This window comes from Nannobrachium achirus, assembly GCF_963921795.1.
Source record: "Nannobrachium achirus genome assembly, chromosome: 4".
Classification (NCBI taxonomy): Eukaryota; Metazoa; Chordata; class Actinopteri; order Myctophiformes; family Myctophidae; genus Nannobrachium; species Nannobrachium achirus.
In genome coordinates this window covers 65,569,913-65,594,107 of record NC_137813.1, presented here as the reverse complement: position 1 = coordinate 65,594,107, position 24,195 = coordinate 65,569,913, and the positions used below count along the sequence as shown (strand labels likewise).

Sequence of the window (24,195 nt, the reverse complement as noted above, 5' to 3'; positions counted from 1 at the left end):
TAAACCACTTTAGCCATATCTTATACCGTGGCTATTTGAAAATGGCCGATCTACAAGCTCACAACACATCACAATGCATTGTGAGCTTGTAGATCTGCTAATTTCAAACATCTTGTACTTTTACTTTTGGTACTTTAAGTACATTTTGATGCTAATACTTTTGTACTCAAGTACATTTTTAATGATGGACATTTACTTGTAACTCTACATTGCAGTATTGATACTTTTACCACCACTGTACATTTCAAACTTGGGAGCATTAAATTGGTGCGCAGACTTTTATTTCTTACCTGTATACTTTTGATTAGTCCTCATCCATATGGTCTTGGATGTGCATGCCCTTTTGGCTGTTCTTCAGCCTTTAGATTAACTCCATAGACACATACAAAACTGAAACGATACAATCCTATGGCACCACCTCTTTAAAAAGCATTTCCTTTTTTTCTCCCTGGGGGTGTGGGCCGGGGGCAAACAAACATTTGGTGGAAAACAGCCGATTGTCCCCAACGGCTGTTCTTCCGCCGAAGATTACTTTAAGCGCCGTAGCGAAAACCAGGAGAGGCCCCGAGCATACAGGGTTTGTAAGTGGTAAACGGAGGAGGAGGGGAGCGAGTGGTTATCGGAGAATGAGTTTTTTTTTTTTGGGGGGGGGGGGACAACATGAAGATGATTCGTAAGACGTGTGAATACAGACTGTTTTTCCTTCGGCGGCGGAGCGGGATTGAAAGGGGGTGAAACCCCATTGAAACCCCATTGAAAGGGGTTGGAACCCCATTGAAAGGGGTTGAAACCCCATTGAAAGGAGGTGAAACCCCATTGAAAGTGGGTGAAACCCGGGATGAAGTGTGGTTTTTAACTTCTGGACTGGATACAGCGATGATATCGATTCTTCTCTCTCCCCTCCTGTCTTTTCTTTTTTTTTTCTTCTTTTTTTTTTGCAAGCGACGCCACACTACAGATGAAATGATTGAAAAGATTAAAAAAAAAAAAAAAAAAAAACAGCTAATAAAACAAATTGTTTTCAATTCATTCTCAAGCTGTGTCCCGGTGAGTTTCTTTGACAGTGCTTTGTTTGAAGTTTATAGTCATACATGCGCACCATAGAACAGCGGTTCTCAACCTGTGGGTCGGGACCCCCAGGGGGGTCCACAAATCATTTTGGGGGGTCCTCAGATCATGATTAACTTAATGTACAACATTGTTTTCTCACTCAACAGTAAACAAACCGACACAAAGTTTAAGTGTATAGAGTAGAGATGTTACCGATCAATCGGCAATGGATCGGATCAGGCCGATCAAAGCGTGATCGGCGATAATCGGTGGTTTAGATCAAAAGGTAAATTCACCGATCCGATCGGTGCATCCGATCAACCAGCCGTTCAGTATGCCCACTTGAGGCCATTTTGGGATATTGATTTCCACAGTGCTGAAGGAATAATTAGTTACTGCTATGATAATAAATACATAGTAATGCTGGTAAATAACTATAAGGCAAATATATAAATTAATTTATGAGTGAATGAATGAATTAAAGTTAAAACATTAACATTTAGAAAATATAAATAATAACTTGATCGGATCGGTGATTGATCGGTATCGGGTGATCAAACTTTTGTGATCGGTGCTCGCTGATCGGTTCCAAAAAACCTGATCGGACCATCCCTAGTATAGAGGGTATCTGCACGTCTCTAAAGTGACAATTTAAGGACTTTTTAATACCTCTAAAATGACAAATTAAACATTGACCAAACTGTCAAATATTAGAGGCCGAAATTGTGAAAATAGCTGATCTACATGCTCACACCGCCTCGCAACTGTGTTAGACAAAATGTAATGCCTCAACTCTTAGTGCTCAGGTCAGGGTGGGGGGTCCCCAGTTAAAATATGATTATGTTGGGGGTCGCGGCCTGAAAGGTTTGAGAACCACTGCCATAGAAGACAGGTAAGCACTGACTACGGATGACTATGGCATAGAATAGATGACAATACTGACTGTGGATATGGTACTTACTATGGAATAATGACTATGGATGACTATGGTATAGAATAGATGACTATGGTACTTATTACTGTATAGATGACTATGGATAGATCACTGGTTCCCAAACTTTGTTGCGAACACATTTTTATGGGTCCCTTTGCTTTTGCTTTATTGAAATTAGAAAAATTTCACTAGTTTAAGAACTAGTGAAAATAGCCGCTCTTCAAGCTCAGAAACGCGGCTCGAAGCAACGTTTGGGAACCACTGGCAGGGGTGTCACACCCCGACAGTGACGATATAATACTGTAACTAATACTATAGTATATACTGTCGACGTTACAGAAACTTCCATGCCATGAAATAAACAATCAACTCAGAACATTGACAACCGATGGCCAAAATGGCAACAATTAAAACATGACGCACAGAAACAGGGAGGCTGAAATCCAATAGCAAGGAAACCAGTGAATAATCCAAAAAAGGATTGTATGAATGCCTTCAAACAGCTATTTTTCTACTTTGTGTTCAGGAAAATGAACAAAGAATTGTCTATGATAAAAATAATAATAATAATAATAAAAAAAACTAAGGTTTCACTTTGTTTATTTTCCCAAAAGTTTGAAGGCATTACAATTATTTGTTGCATTTTATCGTGCTCTCCCTCTATTTTTGCATCAATTAAAACATGACATAACATGATATGGCAGCTCTTTCTCTTCACTCACTCATATGGTACTTTGTCCAACTCCATATTTAAACCTGACCCCTGACAAAGTGTCAAAATATGATATGACGAGTAGGGGATGGGAATGGGTAACTGTACATACAATGGGTACATATGGAACCTGTTATATACTGTAGTTTCACACTACATTACACTACAGATCACATCCCACTACGGATCCATCGCTACATCCAGCGATGGATCTCACGAGAAAACACCATTGAATATTGTTCATTTTCTTACTCAGGTCAGGGCATTTAGATTTAAAAGTCTGCCACAGAAACCTCATATCCGCTAATACTATTCTCTGTCATATGATACATGTCATACATACTTGTGGAACACTCCAGCCGTCTGTAAACATGGAAATACTTTGATTTGTTTCTAGTTTTGAGTCAAATTATTAATTTTATTGAGTAGCCGGGTAATAAGCGAGATAACACCTCGCTCAGTGGTCATTATCGAGTGTTATTACCCAGCTTGTTTGAATGCTTGATTCTGATTGGTCGGTTGCTGAAATCAGCGGTCTGATATTTCTGGATAACAGACCGCTCCGCTCTATAACAGACCGCTGCTAATCAAGGACTCAGAGCACCTGCTGCAGTCAAGCAGCACTGCGTGAATCTTGTGCCGTATCCAACATGTCAGCCATGTAAACAACCACACAGCGACATTTAGAACTAAACATTGCTCTCAAGAATGTTTTTAAAAATATTTTAAGCGAGAAATAGACGACGTAGTATCAGAAAATGGATTCTATCTAATCAGCACTTCCTTGTTTTCCAAGGCGACCGTGTCGCGCTAGGGGGACGCCCAGCGCAACACTTGTGGAACACTTCCAGCCATCTCTAAACAAGGAAATACTGTATATGGACAACCCCCGCGGAGCCAGTATTTATCCCTTACATAGGAGCCGGACTGGTTGATATGCCATATCAACCTGAAGGGCGTTATCCCTTACTTAACTGGTCCTGACAGTCACTATGGACAGTCCAGAACCCTACCTATCATCATCACCACCATCAGTATCGATACCGTCATGGATGTGGATTCCAACATAGATATAAAACAATAGATACATCATCCGCCTCTGCAGTTCATTGGAGCTAAGTGTAACAGACGCCCGGGAAAAACTGAGGGATCGCTGCCAAAGAGACTACTGACCAATCACAGTGGGTCTTTTTCTGGACTTTATTGATGTACGTGTGCGGATGTACGTGTGCGCATGTGAACTTGGCTATTTTCTTATTGTGACCCACAATGACTGGATATACGGGTTAATGTTCTAATCACGTATACTTTTTTATAATTTTTCAAATAGGCCTATTAGATTTTTTAACATGCTGGACAAAATTGGTGTCCAGATGTCCCAGTTCTTCTCCACATGTCCATCAGTCGAAGCAGTCCGTTTGTGTCCCATCATGCAACAGGCTGGCTATCTGTCAATCATCTGAAAACAAAACATAATGAGAGATGGTCACTAGGCAGGTAGTCTGGGATCAATTCACTTTTCGGGGTTGTAACCGGTTGGGAGCGGAAACCACAACACGTCATGTTGTAGTACTCAAAGACTACAATTTGGCCGGAACTATCCAACCGGAAACAGTTTTAAGCCAAAATATTCCCCTGCGCTCAAGGACATACTTTTAGGGCCTACCTAATAAACTCTTTTGAAAAATGTGTTTGGTATATGCATCTTTTAGTCCAACTCGTAGCGACTGGCAAGACTACACTAGGCTACTCAAGCATTTTAATAGGGATTGGGGAAACAAACGGAGGGAATCAAATCAAAGCGACGCCGCTTCTTCTAGTGGTTTCCGCGTTGGGCAGAAACCAAACGGTCTGTTGTGAACAAACACCAGGCTTTCCCCCAGAAAGCCTGGTAGGCGAGGTTACTAGGCAGGTGGAAAACCTTGTACGTATGTCCTTCTGGTGCCCTGTTTTGATAGCCAGTGTGCCATATCAACTTTAAGTTTAATTATGACAGTGGTTCTCAACCTGTGGGTCGGGACCCCCAAATTATTGTGGGGGGTCCCCAGATGATTAACTTAAAGGGGTAGTTCACCCCCAAAATGACTTGGAGAGTAGAGTTCAATAATATTTTTGGGTTTTTGTCACATTCCTAAGACAAAAACTTGATTCGAGTAAATTTACCCCCATTGATTCCGGATGGGGACCCGTTTCGAAATGGGTCCCCATCCGGAATGAACGGGGGTAAATTTATTGTTATTACATTTTTGTTTTTCCCACTCAACAGTAAACAAACCAACATAAAGTTTAAGTGTAACCGCATATTTCTAAAGTGACAATTTAAGGACTTCTTAATACCTGTGAAATGAAACATTGACCAATTGTCAAATATTAGAGGCAGAACTTGTGAAAATAGCCGATCTACATGCTATTGTGAGCATGTAGATCGGCTATTTTCACAATAGAACTGTGTTATACAAAATGTAATGCCTCAAATCTTAGTGCTCGTCAGGGTGGGGGTGGGTCCCCAGTTAAAATGTGATTATTTTGGGGGTCGTGGCCTGAAAAGGTTGAGAACCACTGAATTATGACACCACATCAAAATATATTTGTTTTAATTGTCCATGAAAATAACAACCTCATTGTTCTTCGGAACTTTTTTTTTCTCTTTTTTTCTTCATGACATTGTAAAGATCATTACGTGCAATAACCCACCTATCTCCCAGACTCCCTCCCCAGTCAGAGTTCAGAGTTTGAATGAATGTAGGACTTGTTAAACCAGAAATCCTCTCTCACACTAAATACCAGTGTGCCAATGATTACGCTCCACTGTGCCAATGTTCGCACCTTAAGGGGCAATGTCTAGGGCTCGGCAGTAGGGATGGGACGATGTGAAAATGTCATATCCCGTTTATTGTGGCAAAAGAAATCACGATTTACTATTGAACTCATGGTTCAATGGTAAAATGCTGAATGCAAGAAACCAGGTTCATATCCAGGACAGCAGAGGAAAGTTAAATATTGCAGCTTTAATAACCAGTAAGGCTCCCTAATCGGGAGATAAGCGACCGTAGGTCACTTATCTCCACAAATAGGGCAAAAATGTGTTTTGCCAAAATCTTCCTGATCCATGTTGATGACATGAGTGTAGACATACTGTGTGACTTTCGTGATTTTAGGGCAAAATCTGTAGGAGCAGTGTCCAAAAATGTGTTTTTAAAAATCGGCCTGGAGGTGGCGCTATATGGGACAGATTCATGTTGATGGGATGAGTGTAGACATACTGTGTACCGATTTGCATGATTTTAGGGCGAAAATTGTAGGAGCAGTGTCCAAAAATGTGTTTTGCAAGAATCGGCCTCATGGTGGCGCTAGAAGAGGGCCATGTGAGAAATGAGGGGTGGGGTCTCCGCGCCGGCAAGGCGGACGAATAGGTACCGGCCCCGGCTGTCCCGGTCGCTCCTAGCCGGAGTTACGGCATTTTATGTGAGCTGCAGTGTAGGGGAGGGGGTCCTCCACTGGGGGCGCCACCACTTTTGCATCCGTTCTGGAGCACCAGGAGTCGGTGGTCCCCGGGAATTCCCCGTGAGCAGCCCCGTTGGGGTGGTCATTTGGTCATGTTTGCGCATTTGGTCATTTTTTACATCTGGGGGTCCCCCAGGGACCTGGGGGTCCCTGGAGCTCCGGGGGTCCTTGGAGGTTGTAGTTTGGCAGCCAAGGAACGTGTGTGCAAAATTTGGCATGGATCGGGGCAACGGTTGCGGAGATATAAGCAGGGAAAAAGTGTGACGTGTGAGGTGTGACAGACAGACTGACAGACAGACGGAGGTACTTACACTTTGTGGTGGTTTTGATAGTAAAGTGCGACCTACGGTCGCAATAATAATATAATAATATGTATTTTCATACAGTTAACCTTCACTGTTGGCTCTGTACTTGGTCTAGCTTTTTTGCCTCTTTGGCTGTGCGTGCGTGCGTGCATGCGTGTGTGTGTGCGTGCGAGCATGCGTTTGTATGTGTGTGTGTGTGTGTGTGTGTGTGTGTGTGTGTGTGTGTGTGTGTGTGTGTGTGTGTGTGTGTGAGAGAGTGAGAGAGAGTTGCAACAGCTCTGTGTTGTGTCAAAGCTCCTCCCCTCTCTGACTCAGAGGAGTCAGGAAAAAGAAACTTACAGCACACTCTTCTCTGTCGACACACACACACACACACACACACACACACACACACACACACACACACACACACACACACACACACACACACACACACACACACACACACACACACACACAGGTGATAAGACCAGAGGCGCCGAGTTTTTAAGCACCATACTATAACAGCAAAGATATTCATCACAAAAGATAACCTTCGTTTTCTTTTCTTTTTTTTTCAATTCTGGAAGAAACATTTCTCTCTCCCCCTCGATTGCTCCCTCTCTCCCCCGTTGACTGCCACTGCCTTCACACCCTGGTATTAGTGCATCATGTATTGCTAAATGAAAGAAAATGAAAAGACATTTCCGACCACAAAATCCTTGACAACTTGCATGATTGTGATTGAACACAGAAGCACTACATCTGCAGTTCAGGGATGATGATGATGTGTCCGTGACCTCGAATAATTGCTGTCTGTGCACTTCTTTGGTGTTTGGAATGTGTGTGGAGGATCACCTCCATCTCAAATCCGCCAGGTAAAAACAAAAGAACTATAATTGGCCCTACATTTGCATATGCCCACGGGGTGCGTGCCAGTGGTGCCACAATGAGCGAACTGGCTCAACCGGTCATGCTATGATAATGTAAATTTCGACTCTCAGCCCGCGGTTGCCGCGGCGATGCGCCACCCCCAGACCTGCCGCCCATGGATAAGACTCACTGTCAGTTCAAACGCACAACTTCCAGTGAGGAGGACAGACAGTCTTTCCACAGCTACAGGAGGGAATACTGACCCAGACCACTGGAACCTGCTGCTGACTCTGTCAGCTGAATGGACTTTAACAACAACCACCATTCAAAGTGAAAGTAAACTTCAGGGAACATTCTAGAAGAGGGAGTGTTACCACCACTGACTGGCTGATTTCCTTTATTGAGCAGGGTGTTTGTTAGTTCATTCAGGGACAAAATGGCATCCAGGAAGAGGACTCGCCCAGAAGAGGATTATTCCTGCCCTGTGTGTCATGACATCTTTAAAGATCCTGTTATCCTGCCATGCAGCCACAGCTTCTGTAAAGCCTGTCTGCAGGAATGTTGGAGAGAGAAGGTAATAAAAGAATGTCCAGTTTGTGAGAGACATTCAGTGGATCCACCCAGAAACCTGGCTCTGAAGAACCTGTGTGAGGCCTTCATACAGGAGAGACATCAGAGAGCTTCAACAGGGTCTGAGGTTCTCTGCAGTCTGCATGCTGAAAAACTCAAACTGTTCTGTCTGGAATGTCAACAGCCAGCTTGTTTTGTGTGTCGAGATTCTATAAAACACATCAACCACAGTTTCAGACCCATCGATGAAGCTGCACCGGAACACAAGGAGAAAATCAAGAAATCACTGAAGACTTTACAAGAGAAACTGGAGGTCTTTAATAAAGTTAAAACAAACTGTCTGGGACAAGATGAAGGACATTGTCTCCTACACTCCGGTCATTCTGGACCCCAACACTGCCCATCCAGAACTCATCCTGTCTGATGATCTGACCAGTGTGAGACATGGACAGAGGCAGCAGCTTCCTGACAACCCAGAGAGGTTTGACAACTTGCCCCTTGTCCTGGGTTCTGAGGGCTTTAACTCTGGGACTCACAGCTGGGATGTTGAGGTTGGAGACATCACATGGTGGAGACTGGGTGTGTCAGCAGAGTCTTATCAGAGGAAGGGAGAAGGAGGGGGTCAATACTGGTGCATATGGTTATCTGAAGGTAAATACAAAGCAGTCTCATCACCAGGGTCACTCACTGATCTCTCAGTGAAGCAGAACCCCAAGAAGATCAGAGTCCAGCTGGACTGGAAAAAAGGAAAGCTGTCCTTCTCTGATCCTGATACTAACACACACATACACACCATCACACACACTTTCACTGACACACTCTGTCCATTCATTAACACTGGTCATACTGTCCCTCTTAAGATGTTACCATGGAAGATCAGTGTAAAGCTTCATTCCCACCAGACGCGATAAAGATAACGATAACGATATGTCGGCGTGAAAACAATATTTCTTTATCGTTATCGCGCTCAGTGGGAAAGGGCCTTAACTTTGGAACCATGAAGTTAAACATGAAGATGATGATGATGATGATGATGATGATGTATTAATCAGAACAGTAACGGTACTATTGCCAACAATAATGGTAATTAATATTAAGGGGATTCATAGAAATGTAATTATCTCAGTAGTAAACATAGAGATACTTTAAAATGTACCAGACTATTATTTTGATACTTTTGCACGTAACTGTAGGCCTACTGTACTTTTTACACTATTTCCTAATACAGAATCATCACATTGGAACAATGTCTTTATGACATTATAAAGAATGACATGTTATTATAATATTTTGCAGATGTCAGTATGTTAAATATTACATTAATTTTATGAAACCACAACAGTGAGGTAGACTATGTATGTACCCTGCAGTCACTTGAATCACTGTTATTAAAATTATAACAAACACCATAATAAAATATTTGTGGTTCTAATGATGTCACATTGCTCGTGTGTGTGTGTGTGTGTGTGTGTGTGTGTGTGTGTGTGTGTGTGTGTGTGTGTGTGTGTGTGCGCGCGTGCACGCGTGCACGTGTGGTTCAGACCCAAAAGAGAAATTAGGCACTTGCACACGAAGAAGAACACAGCCGGCTGGTATCAGTTTAGTTGGCCACGCCCCCCGCAACTTTATCATCAATTTGAACATAAATGGGACCATATTTGCATAAAACGATTATCATGGTAATTGAAATGCAGTTTTTCACTAGCGACATGAACCATAAAGTATGTATGATGATGTTTATTAAGTTTAGAAAATCAAAGAGGAAAATGAATGGGGTCCAGTGGAGAAAAAATCTTTTTGGTACCTCGCGGGGGGAAAACAGTGCAACTAGCGGCCAATCATGGGATCTTTCTTAAATATTGCTTTTTTGGGGGGGAATGTTTTGAAATAAATAATTAAAAACAAATAGCGTTGTGCGTTCTATGGTGATATGCTATTATCACCATAGAACCGTGTTATACAAAATGCAATGCCTCAACTCTGGGGGGTCCCCAGTTAAAATATGATTATCTTGGGGGTCACAGCCTGAAAAGGTTGAGAACCTTTTGCTCCCGTACACTAAATAATGCAGAAAAGAATTACGCTCAGATCGAAAAAGAGTGTCTCACTAGTGTATGGGCTTCAGAACAGTTCTATCTCTATCTGCGTGGTCTGCAGAGCTACAGACCTGGATAAGACCCCACTGTGCTGCCAGCCACTTCTTATCCGTCTCATGAAGTTCCACCCAGTCGCTGATTGCATCCCTGGTAAGGACCTGATTGTGCCCGACATGGTCTCTAGGCCAGGGGTTTTCAAAGTGGGTGACGGGGCACCCTGGGGTACCGTGACGGCAGTCCAGGGGTGCCGCGAGATCATTTGATAATATTTGGAATTTATTTGGACACTTGAAAAAATATTTAGTATAATTTTAGACTTGAGGTACAATAACCAAAATGCCTATTATCTCAACATTTTCCTCGCAACATAATCACTAAAATATCGTCACTGTCTGGCAGAAACCTTGTATCTCCGAGTTTCAAATGTGTACGTCTTTTGGTAAAGTAAAGCCCTGCTTCATCATACAAGACTATCACACAAAACTAGTGTTGTGTGCTTGTAGATCTGCTGTTTTCACTAGTTTAGTACATTTTATAGATGATGAATACAAAACGAATGGTTTTGAACATACAAGGTTTCCACCCGACAACGACGATATGTTATAAATATAAGGTGCTGGGAGTGAAAATTATAATGAGGTGCCTCGGATTAAAACAAATATTTATGATCAAGCAGGCCAGTTTACCATTGAACTCATGGTTCAATGGTAAAATGCTGAATGTAAGAAACCAGGTTCAAATCCAGGACAGCAGAGGAAAGTTAAATATTGCAGCTTTAATAATAATAATAATATGTATTTTCATACAGTTAAGCTTCACTGTTGGCTCTTACTTGGTCTAGCTTTTTCCCCTCTACAGTGTAGAGGCTAGTTTCACTATTTTTGCGGACCCCTTGTGTCTGTGTGTGTGTGTGTGTGTGTGTGTGTGTGTGTGTGTGTGTGTGTGTGTGTGTGTGTGTGTGTGTGTGTGTGTGTGTGTGCGCGTGTGCGTTCGTTCGTGCTTGCATGCGTGCGTGCGTGCGTGCGAGAGAGAAGAGAGAGAGAGAGAGAGAGAGAGAGAGAGAGAGAGAGAGAGAGAGAGAGAGAGAGAGTTGCAACAGCTCTCTGCTGTGTCAAAGCTCCTCCCCTCTCTGACTCAGAGGAGTCAGGAAACAGAAACTTACAGCACACTCTTCTCTGTCGACACAGACAGATACACACACTGAGACAGGCGATAAGATTCACGATCAGATCAAACGCACCTTCCAGTGAGGAGGACAGACTGTCTTTCCACAGCTACAGGAGGGAATACTGACCCAGACCACTGGAACCTGCTGCTGACTCGGTCAGCTGAATGGACTTTAACAAGAACCACGATTCAAAGTGAAAGTAAACTTCAGGGAACATTCTAGAGGAGGGAGTGTTACCACCACTGACTGGCTGATTTCCTTTATTGTGCGGAGTGTTTGTTGCTTCATTCAGGGACAAAATGGCATCCAAGGCAACTCGCCCAGAAGAGGATTATTGCTGTCCTGTGTGTTGTGACATCTTTAAAGATCCTGTTCTCCTGTCCTGCAGCCACAGCTTCTGTAAAGCCTGCCTGCAGGAATGGTGGAGAGAGAAGGTAATAAAAGAATGTCCAGTTTGTAAGGAGAGACATTCAGTGGATCCACCCAGAAACCTGGCTCTGAAGAACCTGTGTGAGGCCTTCATACAGGAGAGACATCAGAGAGCTTCAACAGGGTCTGAGGTTCTCTGCAGTCTGCATGCTGAGAAACTCAAACTGTTCTGTCTGGAATGTCAACTGACCGTGTGTCTTGTGTGTCGGGATTCTAAAAAACACATCAACCACAGAATCAGACCCATCGATGAAGCTGCACTGGATCACAAGGAGGAAGTCCAGAAATCACTGAAGCCTTTACAGGAGAAACTGGAGGTCTTTAATAAAGTTAAAACAAACTGTGGCCAAACAGCAGAACACATTAAGGTCCGGGCCCGGCACACAGAGATGCAGATGAAGGAACAGTTTAAGAAGATGCATCAGTTTCTACAAGAGGAAGAGGAGGCCAGCATCACTGCACTGAGGGAGGAAGAGCAGCAGAAGACTCAGATGGTGAAGGAGAAGATTGAGGGTCTGAACAGAGACATATCAACCCTTTCAGACACAATCAGAGCCATAGAGGAGGATCTGAGAGCTGAACACATCTCATTCCTGCAGAACTACAAGACCACAGTGGAAAGAGTCCAGTTCACACTGCAGGACCCACAGCCGGTCTCAGGAGCACTGATAGACGAGACCAAACACCTGAAGAACCTGACCTTCAGAGTCTGGGACAAGATGAAGGACATTGTCTCCTACACTCCTGTCATTCTGGACCCCAACACTGCCCATCCAGTATACATCCTGTCTGATGATCTGACCAGTGTGAGATATGGAGATGTACAGCAGCTTCCTGACAACCCAGAGAGGTTTGACTTCTGGCCCCGTGTCCTGGGTTCTGAGGGCTTTAACTCTGGGACTCACAGCTGGGATGTTGAGGTTGGAGACAATACATTATGGGCACTGGGTGTGTCAGCAGAGTCTTTTCAGAGGAAGGGAAAGGGAGGGGGTCAACGCTGGATCATATGGTTATCTGAAGGTAAATACACAGCATTCTCCTCACCAGGGTCACACACTGTCCTCTCAGTGAAGCAGAACCCCAAGAAGATCAGAGTCCAGCTGGACTGGAACAAAGGAAAGCTGTCCTTCTCTGATCCTGATACCAACACACACATACACACCTTCACACACACTTTCACTGAAACACTCTTTCCATTCATTGAAACTGGTCCTTTTGTCCCTCTGAAGATGTTACCATGGAAGATCAGAGTAACTCTGGAACCATGTTGTTAGACATGATGATGATGATGATGATGTATTAATCATCTATCTATAAATGCGACAAATCTCTGTCTGTTTGTTTGTTTGTAATCCGCGTATCTCGAGAACCGTTCGTCCCACCGGCTTCAGATTCGGCACGCGCGTTCCCCGCCGCCGCGCGGAGTGCAGTGCAGTGCCGGGCCTCGACCCGACCCGACTCGCGGTTTTCCGAAACCGGCGCGAAACGTTCGGAATCTCCTTATGCGGAGCTGATTGTTGACATCAGGCTGTTCCGGAGGAAGCGCTGACTCATTGTGACATCACTTCATAAAAGGCTCTGACATCACGTACGCCACATGAGTCAACAAAAAATCTCTGTGAATGTGTATGTATGTATGTAATCCGAGTATCTCTAAACCATTCTTCCCACGTTCTCCATATATGGGCATAAAATGAATGCCCGTATGCGGAACTGATGTCTGACATCAGAGTTTTCCGCAACCGGTACTGTGTGTGCAGAGATCTCCATATATGGGCATAAGGGGACAATGGCAAACAGATGGTCAAAACGGGTCCTATGACAACAGGTATATTGGGGTTTGCATTAAAGGGTGGGGACAAAGGCTAACAGATGGTCAAAACGGGTCCTATGACAACAGGTATATTGGGGTTTGCATTAAAGGGTGGGGCAGGCATAAAATGGACGCAAATAGACAGATATCTCCATATATGGGCATATGGGCATAAAATGGACCCAGAACTATATCTGCAGTGATCTCCATATATGGACATAAAATGGACGCCGACAGACAGACAGATACAGATATCTCCATATATGGGCATAAATGGACACAGGCAAACAGATGGTCAAAACGGGTCCTATGACAACAGGTATAATGGGGTTTGCATTAAAGGGCGGGGCATTCATTCTCTATTTACATCGTTCCCGAATTGGCCAGGTCGCCGACTAGACGCTGGGCCGCCCGAAGGGCGGCCCAGCTTCTAGTATTAGTAATAGTACTAGTGCCAACAATAATGGTAATTCATATTATGGGGATTCATAGAAATGTAATTATCTCAGTAGTAAACATCGAGATACATTAAAATGTACCAGACTATTATTTTGATACTTTTGCACGTAACTGTATTGTACTTTTTACACTATTTCCTAATATAGATTCACATTGGAACAATCTCTTTATGACATTATAAAGAATGACATGTTATAATATGATGGCTAGCAGAGGTCAGCATGTTAAATATTACATTAGTTTTATGAAACCAGAACGGCTGAGGTAGACTATGAACCCTGCAGTCACTTGAATCACTGTTAATAAAATGATAACAAACACCATAATAAAATATATGTGGTTCCAATTATGTCACATTGCTCGTGTGTGTGTGTGTGTGTGTGTGTGTGTGTGTGTGTGTGTGTGTGTGTGTGTGTGTGTGTGTGTGTGTGTGTGTGTGTGTGTGTGTGGTTCAGACCCAAAAGAGAAATTAGGCATTTGCCCTGGACCCAAACTAGTGAAAATAGATATTTAATAAATATTTTCACTACGTCTTAAAAATGTTTCCTAATTTATGGAATTTCTTAGATTTTGCTTTTCGATGGCCAAAACGCAAAACCTGCTATCTGCATATGATGATGATGATGATGATGATGATGATTTTTGGATTTCACTTGAAATGAGGACAACAGGCTATGCTGCACATAAGTCAGTCTGCAAGATTGTCCTGCGCCTCATTTTGCCAAAAATGTCATGTGACTAGAATATGACATTTGACAGGTTTGCAAAAGTGGCAAAATGATGAAGCTCAAAACCTCCTATCTGCATTGCCTTGTTGATTGCTAATGATTGGTGTCAGGTGGTGAAACCTTTGATAAAAAAATGTGAATGGTAATACTTGTAACAGACCTGTAGAATATCTTGATCTCAATTAAAGGACAACCTTAGTTTTTTACAAGGGTCCATAGTTTAGATTGTAATTAGAGAAAAGAAAAGATGAGTGTTAAAATTCATTTACTGCTTTCTATTTATTATTATTATCATTATTCTTTTGCGATTTTAGTTGATTTCAGTGGGTGGGGGCATGCGTACAAGTGGCAAAATATGTATTTTTAAACACAATAAGCCGGCAATTTACTATTTTACACCAGCCCACATAAGCCACATCTGCCCATGAAAGATTGTCCTCAAAAATGGCCCTCAAAGTGCATGCAATCCAGACTCTCTTGGTTGCTTTTGAGGGGGTCTAAATTGACCCATACATATACGTATATACTCTGATAGCATACAAATGAAACCAAATGGACCCATTTGTCAGAGTTAAGGTGTGACTTTGACATTTTTGTCAGGTTTTACCAAATTTGAGAACTACTGATCTAGACCAAAATGCAGTTTAAAATTGAATTCTGCAATTAATCTCTGTATTAACAGTTCAACCAGGCTCCTTCATTGTATCACAATACACACAATATCTCTGAAAAGGCATATTGTGGACTGTGGAGACATTGTATCGTCTCAACGATATTCATCACCCACCCCTACTAGAAAAGGTGCAATTGAGCAGTGAAGTCATGCTCAATTGCAGTGAAGTCGCAGTGAGGTGGCTCTGTATTGTTTATAGTCAGTCACTCATATTTGTTTCTAGCGAAAATGTAACTAATTTGGCGACAATAACATTGGCGTTTTCTCACCATCAGCTGATTCTTCATATCCATATGAGTCAAACCGTGGAGATAATTTGTTTGTGTTTGGAACACAGTTCCGATATGAAACCGATGGGAATTCAGAATGGAGGGGGGGAACGTAAACCAGGTAGGATGGGTAAATGATAGGGGTGTAACGATACATTTTAATAGCGATTCGATACATATCACGATACATGGTTGACGATACGATACATGAACGATATTGGTTCATTCATGGCGACACGATACGATTCGATTAAATGATTTAAAATCGATATAGTAACTATTTATCAAAGAAATTAAATCTGTGTGAAAGGTGTGGATAGTGCAGGTTTTTAAGGGAAACATGTATTATTATGGATATAAATAAGTAAACACAGTGATTATCTGCCAAATACATGGTCATTGTATGTTGACAAACCTGCACCTTGACATGAACACAGAGATTACACACATTTATCGATAGACCAGTGTAGCTATATGGAAAAGAAAAGTAATGAAACCCCCCCTTTTTATGTTTTCTTCTTAAAAATGCAAAATACAATGCACAAGAAGGTAGTATCGATACAATTGATTCTTTGCACTGCCGATTCGATACGATACAAAATAAAACAATACGATTAGATTTTAGCTGTTTTCATTTCGATATACTTTGTTTTTTTAAGTTGAAAACGATATTTCGATACAGTTACTATATTGTTACACCCCTAGTAAATGACGTCAGACTTCACTGCTCTATTGTGGGAAAGTGGTTGCACTGACGTAAGTCACAAGGAATCCACAGCCACCAGACTTAATTCAGGTCCAAGCACATCATAATCTCCATTTGCACATTTGTAATCAGTGGTGAAAACAAGTACCCAAATGTTATACTTAAGTAAAGGTATCAATACGGCAATTTAGAAGTATACAAGTAAAAGTCTGGAATTCAAAATGTAGTTGAGTAAAAGCACAAAAGTATTGGTATTTTCTTTTAATTAGGCTATTATCAGGCTATATCAAAACATAACAAATAAAAGAAATCCCAAAAAAGCAAAACAAGAAATCAAAGAATATATCAAATAAACTCCATAAATTAGAGAACAAATGTTTAAGAAGTTAAGAAGTAGGGAAAATTGTAGATCTTCAAGCTCACATCTGCTATTTTCAATAGTTTGGGTCCCTGCCGGGCAAATGTTTAATTTCTCTTTTGGGTCTTGAGATAAAAGTTTGGGAACCACTGATGTATATATAATATATTAATGTTTGGTCTGGTTCATTATGTTATTTATTATTCTATAATATGGTAGGCTATTTATTATGCATACTTTCTGTTTGTATGTAGCCCAAAAAATTGACATTAATTTATTTTTTGTAACAATACAAAACGTGGTTATGGTACAGTGCAGCCTACAAAGTCAAGTCCTTACTAAAAGTATCCTGAAGCAACCGGATCCTCAGCTTGCTCTAATGACTTATAGAGACACAGCCACTGAACCAACTAAGGAGAGTCCAGCCAGACTCCTGATGTCCTTTAATTGTACCGGTCGCTGTGGGTCTGTATGTAGCCTGTATGTAGTAACCCTGGGTGACCAGAGAGGTGCTGTTGAGTCTAGCCTGCCCTGAGCATCAACTGCAATACACACACACACACACACACACACACACACACACACACACACACACACACACACACACACACACACACACACACAGCTCCACTTCGAACAGAGGTTCGATTTTTGTTTGGCACTGTCTGTTAAGTTGTGCTTTGAGTATAGCTTTTTGTGTGTGTGACGTGTCACTTATGAGCGTTGAATGTTTTGGTCACTTTATGTATGTATTCTTCTTTTTTGCAATAGTTTTTCTACACTTTATGTTTATATTATTTTTTGTGCTTGCTCTTTGGACTGTACACTACAGTACTCTTTGTCTTTTTTCTTACTTCTTTGTAACTTGTAACCTTAAACTGCTGTGCTGCCTCTGGGCAACTGAATTTCCCCTGTGGGATAATAGACTGAGAACAACGGTTCCTAAGCGCAACAACCTGCTGAAGCCAGCATGGCCTAATCTATCTGTGGTAAGGCAGAACGACGCCAAAGCCAAGCAGGCCTATGAAAGCACCTACAACAGGAAGCATTCAGCAAAGCCGCTTCCCGCCTTAGGTGAAGGTGACAGAGTGCGACTTAAGACTGACGCTGAGAATGAGTGGAGAGGGACCGGAGTCATCCAGACTGCATGTCCAACACCACGTTTGTTTGTAGTGAAGACACCTCAAGGGGATATCACCAGACGAAACCGCCCGACACCTGCAGATCATCAACCAGGAATCAGGAGACTCAACCAGAGACGACCTCCACGACACTTGATCGCAGTGTCATTGCTGGCGAGACTCCGAGACCTGCTCGTGATACAGAGACTGCAGAGGTGACACCGCCACCACCGTTGGAAGGTTGTGACGACGCGTTGTAATGTGGACACGTGGTGAAGCCTGCTGTTAAGTTGACCTATTAGTTAGCTCAGCTGGAATGTGGAACAATATGGGCAGAATAATCCCATCCCATCCCATCAGGGCGTGGTACTACCCTGTAGATTAGTAAAGTTGTTTTGAATTTATAATATTTGGATATTGCTGTAAATGAAAGGCTAAAGAAAAAAAAAAGAAAAAGAGAAAACAAAAGATGTTTGTTGAACAAAGTAAAAGAACAGCAGTACAATTAGTTTTGTTATTTGATTGACAACTTATGATTTGATTTATTTTGATCATAGACTGTATTGAAAAGTATTAACCCATAACTTAAAGGGGGAGATATGGCAAAGAAATGTGTGACAGAAGATTGTGTACAAACAGATTAGACATGAATTTGTGATAGCCTAAACAACAAGGTGAAAAAGCAGGCAAGCAAGCAGAAAATATACCATGGGATGATATTCCTGGGAACACTACAGTAGTCTTGTCTGCCAACTAAAGCGACCCCAGACTGGTATGTGAAATAACATAAGCATGCGTTGATTTTGTTTTTAAAACCTATGGTTATTACTGTATGCCAATATGATTAAATTAGTGTTGGGTAACCAGCGAGTGGGCACATGAGAACCAGGTAGACCTATATGTTTTGGAAAATTTAGAAAAATAAAATATAGGCCTACACTACATGATTTTAACGTAATAGGACGTGGCCCAAAGACACCCGAATTAATATTGTGAAAATAAAAATAAAATTTAATATAGGAAAATACCCGTTTTCCTATATTAAGTGTCGTTAGAGGTATAAGGAGGTGTCCCGTATTTGAAAAGTTGGCAACCCTATACCTAACCCTAACCCTAACCTCAATGGAAGTGTTGCCACTCAGACAATTAGAAGTCAATGTCTGAATGGCAACATGTCTGAATGGAGAGCGTATAAAGTGTTGCCACTTAGACAATTAGAAGTCAATGTCTGAATGGCAACATGTCTGAATGGAGATCATATACCCTGCCCACAGTGGTAGCTGCTGATGCATCTAGTTATGGCATAGGAGTAGTGCTGGTGCAGGAACATGCAGGCACACTGAAACCTGTAGCTTATTGCTCCAGTACACTAAATGATGCAGAAAAGAATTACGCTCAGATCAAAAAAGAGTGTAGTCTCGCTAGTGTATGGGCTTCAGAACAGTTCTATCTCTATCTGTGTGGTCTGGAGAGCTACAGACCTGGATAAGACCCCCCTGCGCTGTCAGCGACTTCTTATCCTGATGAAGTTCAACCCAGTGGCTGAGTGCATCCCTGGTAAGGACCTGATTGTGCCCGACATGCTCTCAAGGCAATCTCAGCCGAAGGAGGACGACACTGGACTGTGCGAGGACGTCCCCAGGCCTATGTGGGCGCCATCGAAGAGTATGAGGGACACAAGACGGTGATTGAAAGGATAAAGACAGAGACAGGGAAAGATGAGTCCCTGCAGCTTGTCAAACAATACATCAGGACAGGCTGGCCATGATACGAGAGGCATGTGGCCAGGCCCGCCTTAGAGTATTTCAGGGAGAGATGTAGCTTAAGTGAACAGAATGGGCTACGAAAAAGAGAAGAACCAAATTGTGATTCCACAGACGTTACAATCAGAGATGCTGGAGAGAATCCATCATGGGCACCAGGGCCTAAACAAATGCAAAGCAAGGTAGCCTACTGAGACGCCATCTGGTGGCCAAATATCAGCCAAGATGTTAAAGAGAAAGCCTTGTCCTGTTCCCATTGTAACGAGCACAAACCTAGCCGACACAGAGAACCACTCATCACAACACTGTTACCAGAGCTACCATGGCAAAAACTATGGATTTATGTGAGTTCAAGGGAAAGAACTACCTGGTAGTTATAGACTATAGTTGGGGGATATCTTAAATTTCTTACCAAAAAATCAAACCTCGGTTCGAAGTGAAACGGTGAATCTTTATTCTATGTGTTCTAGAGCTATACTTTCTATGTGCTTTAATTCTATATTTTCTATTGATTCTGAATGAATGAATGATTTTGTCTGGAGGGCCAAATTGTCATGTGAAGCTTGACCAATCCTCAATTCTGCATGCACGGGACATGTACGGGACAGACAAAGCCACTCCTTGGAAGCGGCTTTCACTGCTTCACCAATGTGTTTGTAAAGGTGTCTAGTAGCACATCCTACAAAGACTGAAATTCAGTTTCCCTAGGAGAATCCGTGACAGCTGCTGAACGTTGGGGTCACGTTAAATTAACTATACAGGATAAAACACACCAAAATAAATATGCTTTATGTAGCATGTGAGGGGTCAAACTAGGGTTTTTTCATGATTCTGAATCCATTGCAAGCATTTGTTTTGCACGAAAAAACATTACTTGGGCTAAAAACGGCCACATAAAACTATGGTTTAGTGATGAGTCACTAAGGAAATGGTAAGGAATTTATTCCAGGATATGACACTATTTCTGAAGATATCCCCTGACTACTACTATTCAAGGTGGCTAGAGATAAAAAATCATACCCAATGTGAAGTGAGCGGTGGTCGTGCTTGCATAACTAGGATTTGAGTCTAGGATACAGGCTATGCTACACACACACGTTTTGCTAGTTCTATTTCAAATGTTTATGAACGGTGCAAACCGCTCCTACATCTGCCATTGTCTGTTTGTCCCACGTCTGTTTGTAGGTATGTCCCGCATCCCACATCACATCCCACACGGGCCATTATGGCCAAGCTTCACGGGACGCTAAATTAAACTAGAAAAGGTGCAATTCTGGGAAATTGCAAGTGGTTGCACTGACACGAGTCACAAGGAATCCAAGGCCACCAGACTTCAGGTCACATCATAATCTGCATTTGCACACTTACTCAGTGGGCCAACTCTTCATCAAAAAATAGCAGGTCTACAAGCTCACAACGTGTCACAACGTGACACGTTGTGAGCTTGAAGATCTGCTATTTGTTGGTGAACTTTCCCCCCAAAATAGGGATGCTGGGTTTCAAGTGGTTAAATGTTATTTTCAGTCCGTTCTGATGGAAACAGATATTTCTCCTCAACATAGCCTATTGTATCTCAGGTGGAAAGAGTTGCATATTTATGTCGCTTGATATGATGTAAGATTCTAAAAATTAACAGAGTAATTCAGGGGTGCCGTGGATGAGAAAGTTATTTACAGGGGTGCCCTGAGTCAAAAACGTTTGAAAACCCCTCACCTAGACACATGATCTGACACACAGTTTGACCTGATGCTCAAGATTCAATTTATTCCCTGATCAAGCAGGCCAGCTTACCATTGAGCTCATGGTTCAATGGTAAAATGCTGAATGTAAGAAACCAGGTTCAAATCCAGGACAGCAGAGGAAAATTCAATATTGCAGCTTTAATAATAATAATATGTATTTTCATACAGTTAAGCTTCACTGTTGGCTCTGTACATGTTCTAGCTTTTTTCCCACTACAGAGGCTAGTTTCACTATTTGGACCCTTGATGTGTGTGTGTGTGTGTGTGTGTGTGTGCGTGCGAGAGAGAGAGAGCTGCAACAGCTCTGTGCTGTGTCATATTTCCTCCCCTCTCTGACTCAGAGGAGTCAGGAAACAGAAACTTACAGCACACTCCTCTCTGTCGACACAGACAGATACACACACAGAGACAGGGATAAGATTCACGTTCAGATCAAACGCACATCTTCCAGTGAGGAGGACAGACAGTCTTTCCACAGCTACAGGAGGGAATACTGACCCAGACCACTGGAACCTGCTGCTGACTCTGTCAGATGAATGGACTTTAACAAGAACCACCATTCAAAGTGAAAGTAAACTTCAGGGAACATTCTAGAGGAGGGAGTTTTACCACCACTGACTGGCTGATTTCCTTTATTGAGCTGGGTGTTTGTTGCTTCATTCAGGGACAAAATGGCATCCAAGGCATCTAACCCTAACCCTAACCCAGAAGAGGATTATTCCTGTCCTGTGTGTTGTGACATCTTTAAAGATCCTGTTCTCCTGTCCTGCAGCCACAGCTTCTGTAAAGCCTGCCTGCAGGAATGTTGGAGAGAGAATGTAATAAAAGAATGTCCAGTTTGTAAGAAGAGACATTCAGTGGATCCATCCAGAAACCTGGCTCTGAAGAACCTGTGTGAGGCCTTCATACAGGAGAGACATCAGAGAGCTTCAACAGGGTCTGAGGTTCTCTGCAGTCTGCATGCTGAGAAACTCAAACTGTTCTGTCTGGAATGTCAACAGCCAGCGTGTCTTGTGTGTCTGGATTCTAAAAAACATACAAAACACCATTTCAGACCCATCGATGAAGTTGCACTGGAACACAAGGAGGAGGTCCAGAAATCACTGAAGTCTTTACTGGAGAAACTGGTGGTCTATAATGAAGTTAAAACAAACTATGACCAAACAGCAGAACACATTAAGGTCCGGGCCCGGCACACAGAGATGCAGATGAAGGAACACTTTAAGAAGATGCATCAGTTTCTACGAGAGGAAGAGGAGGCCAGGATCACTGCACTGAGGGAGGAAGAGCAGCAGAAGACTCAGATGATGAAGGAGAAGATTGAGGGTCTGAACAGAGACATATTAACCCTTTCAGACACAATCAGAGCCATAGAGGAGGATCTGAGAGCTGAACACATCTCATTCCTGCAGAACTACAAGACCACAGTGGAAAGAGTCCAGCTCACACTGCAGGACCCACAGCCGGTCTCAGGAGCACTGATAGACGAGACCAAACACCTGAAGAACCTGACCTTCAGAGTCTGGGACAAGATGAAGGACATTGTCTCCTACACTCCTGTCATTCTGGACCCCAACACTGCCCATCGAAAACTCATCCTGTCTGATGATCTGACCAGTGTGAGATGGGGAGAGAAACAGCAGCTTCCTGACAACCCAGAGAGGTTTGACCACTGGTGCCGTGTCCTGGGTTCTGAGGGCTTTAACTCTGGGACTCACAGCTGGGATGTTGAGGTTGGAGATAACACATGCTGGAGACTGGGTGTGTCAGGAGAGTCTTTTCAGAGGAAGGGGGAGAGTGGGGGTCAATACTGGGGCATATTGTTTTATAAAGGTAAATACACAGCACGCTCCTCCTCACCAGGTCCAGGGTCAATCACTGTTCTCTCAGTGCAGCAGAACCCCAAGAAGATCAGAGTCCAGCTGGACTGGAACAAAGGAAAGCTGTCCTTCTCTGATCCTGATACTAACACACACATACACACCTTCACACACACTTTCACTGACACACTCTTTCCATTCATTTACACTGCTGGTACTCTGAAGATGTTACCATGGAAGATCAGTGTAACTCTTTTTTCGCCCCCTAGTGGAGGAAAAAAAAGACATCTGGGAACTCAAGATTAGTTTAACTCTAGAACCACATAGTTATTGATGATGATGATGATGATGATGATGATGATGATGATGATGTATTAATCATACTAGAAGCGGGCGGCCCAGCGTCTAGTCGGCGACCTGGCCAACTCGGGAACGATGTAAATAGGGAATGAATGCCCCGCCCTTTAATGCAAACCCCCTTATACCTGTTGTCATAGGACCCGTTTTGACCATCTGTTTGCCTGTGTCCATTTATGCCCATATATGGAGATATCTGTATCTGTCTGTCTGTCGGCGTCCATTTTATGTCCATATATGGAGATCACTGCAGATACAGTTCTGGGTCCATTTTATGCCCATATATGGAGATCTCTGTATCTGTCTGTCTGTGTCCCTTTTATTCCCGTATATGCCCATATATGAAGATATCTGTTTATCTGCGTCCATTTTTAGCCCATATATGGAGATATATGTATCTGTCTGTCTGCATCAATGTTATGCCCATATATGGAGATCTATGCAGACCCAGTGCCGACATCAGAATCCGAACCTTTCGTGCTGGTTCCAGAAAATCGCGGATCGGGTTGGGTCGAGGCCAAGCACTGCACTACCTGCTGTGGCGGGGAACGTGCGTGCCGAATTTGAAATCGGGAATGAATGCCCTACCCGTTATTGCAAACCCCATAGGACCCGTTTTGACCATCTGTTTGCCTATGCCCATATATGGAGATCTCTGTATCTGTCTGTGTCCCTTTTATGCCCATATACAGAGATATCTGTCTATCTGCGTCCATTTCTTGTTGACTCATGTGGCGTATATATACGGAGATATGTCTATCTGCGT

The 24,195-nt window shown here is 42.7% G+C and overlaps 1 protein-coding gene across 1 annotated transcript; it reads left to right on the top strand.

The window, feature by feature from the left end:
- Positions 1-11,490: 11,490 nt before the first annotated feature.
- LOC308283116 (uncharacterized protein) lies at positions 11,491-23,378 on the top strand (the record flags this gene model as incomplete). Its single annotated transcript, XM_080723497.1, has 3 exons — positions 11,491-12,870; positions 19,339-19,431; positions 21,963-23,378. 3 exons carry the CDS (start codon positions 11,491-11,493, stop codon positions 23,376-23,378), a joined length of 2,889 nt encoding a protein of 962 aa, XP_080579623.1.
- Positions 23,379-24,195: the final 817 nt, after the last annotated feature.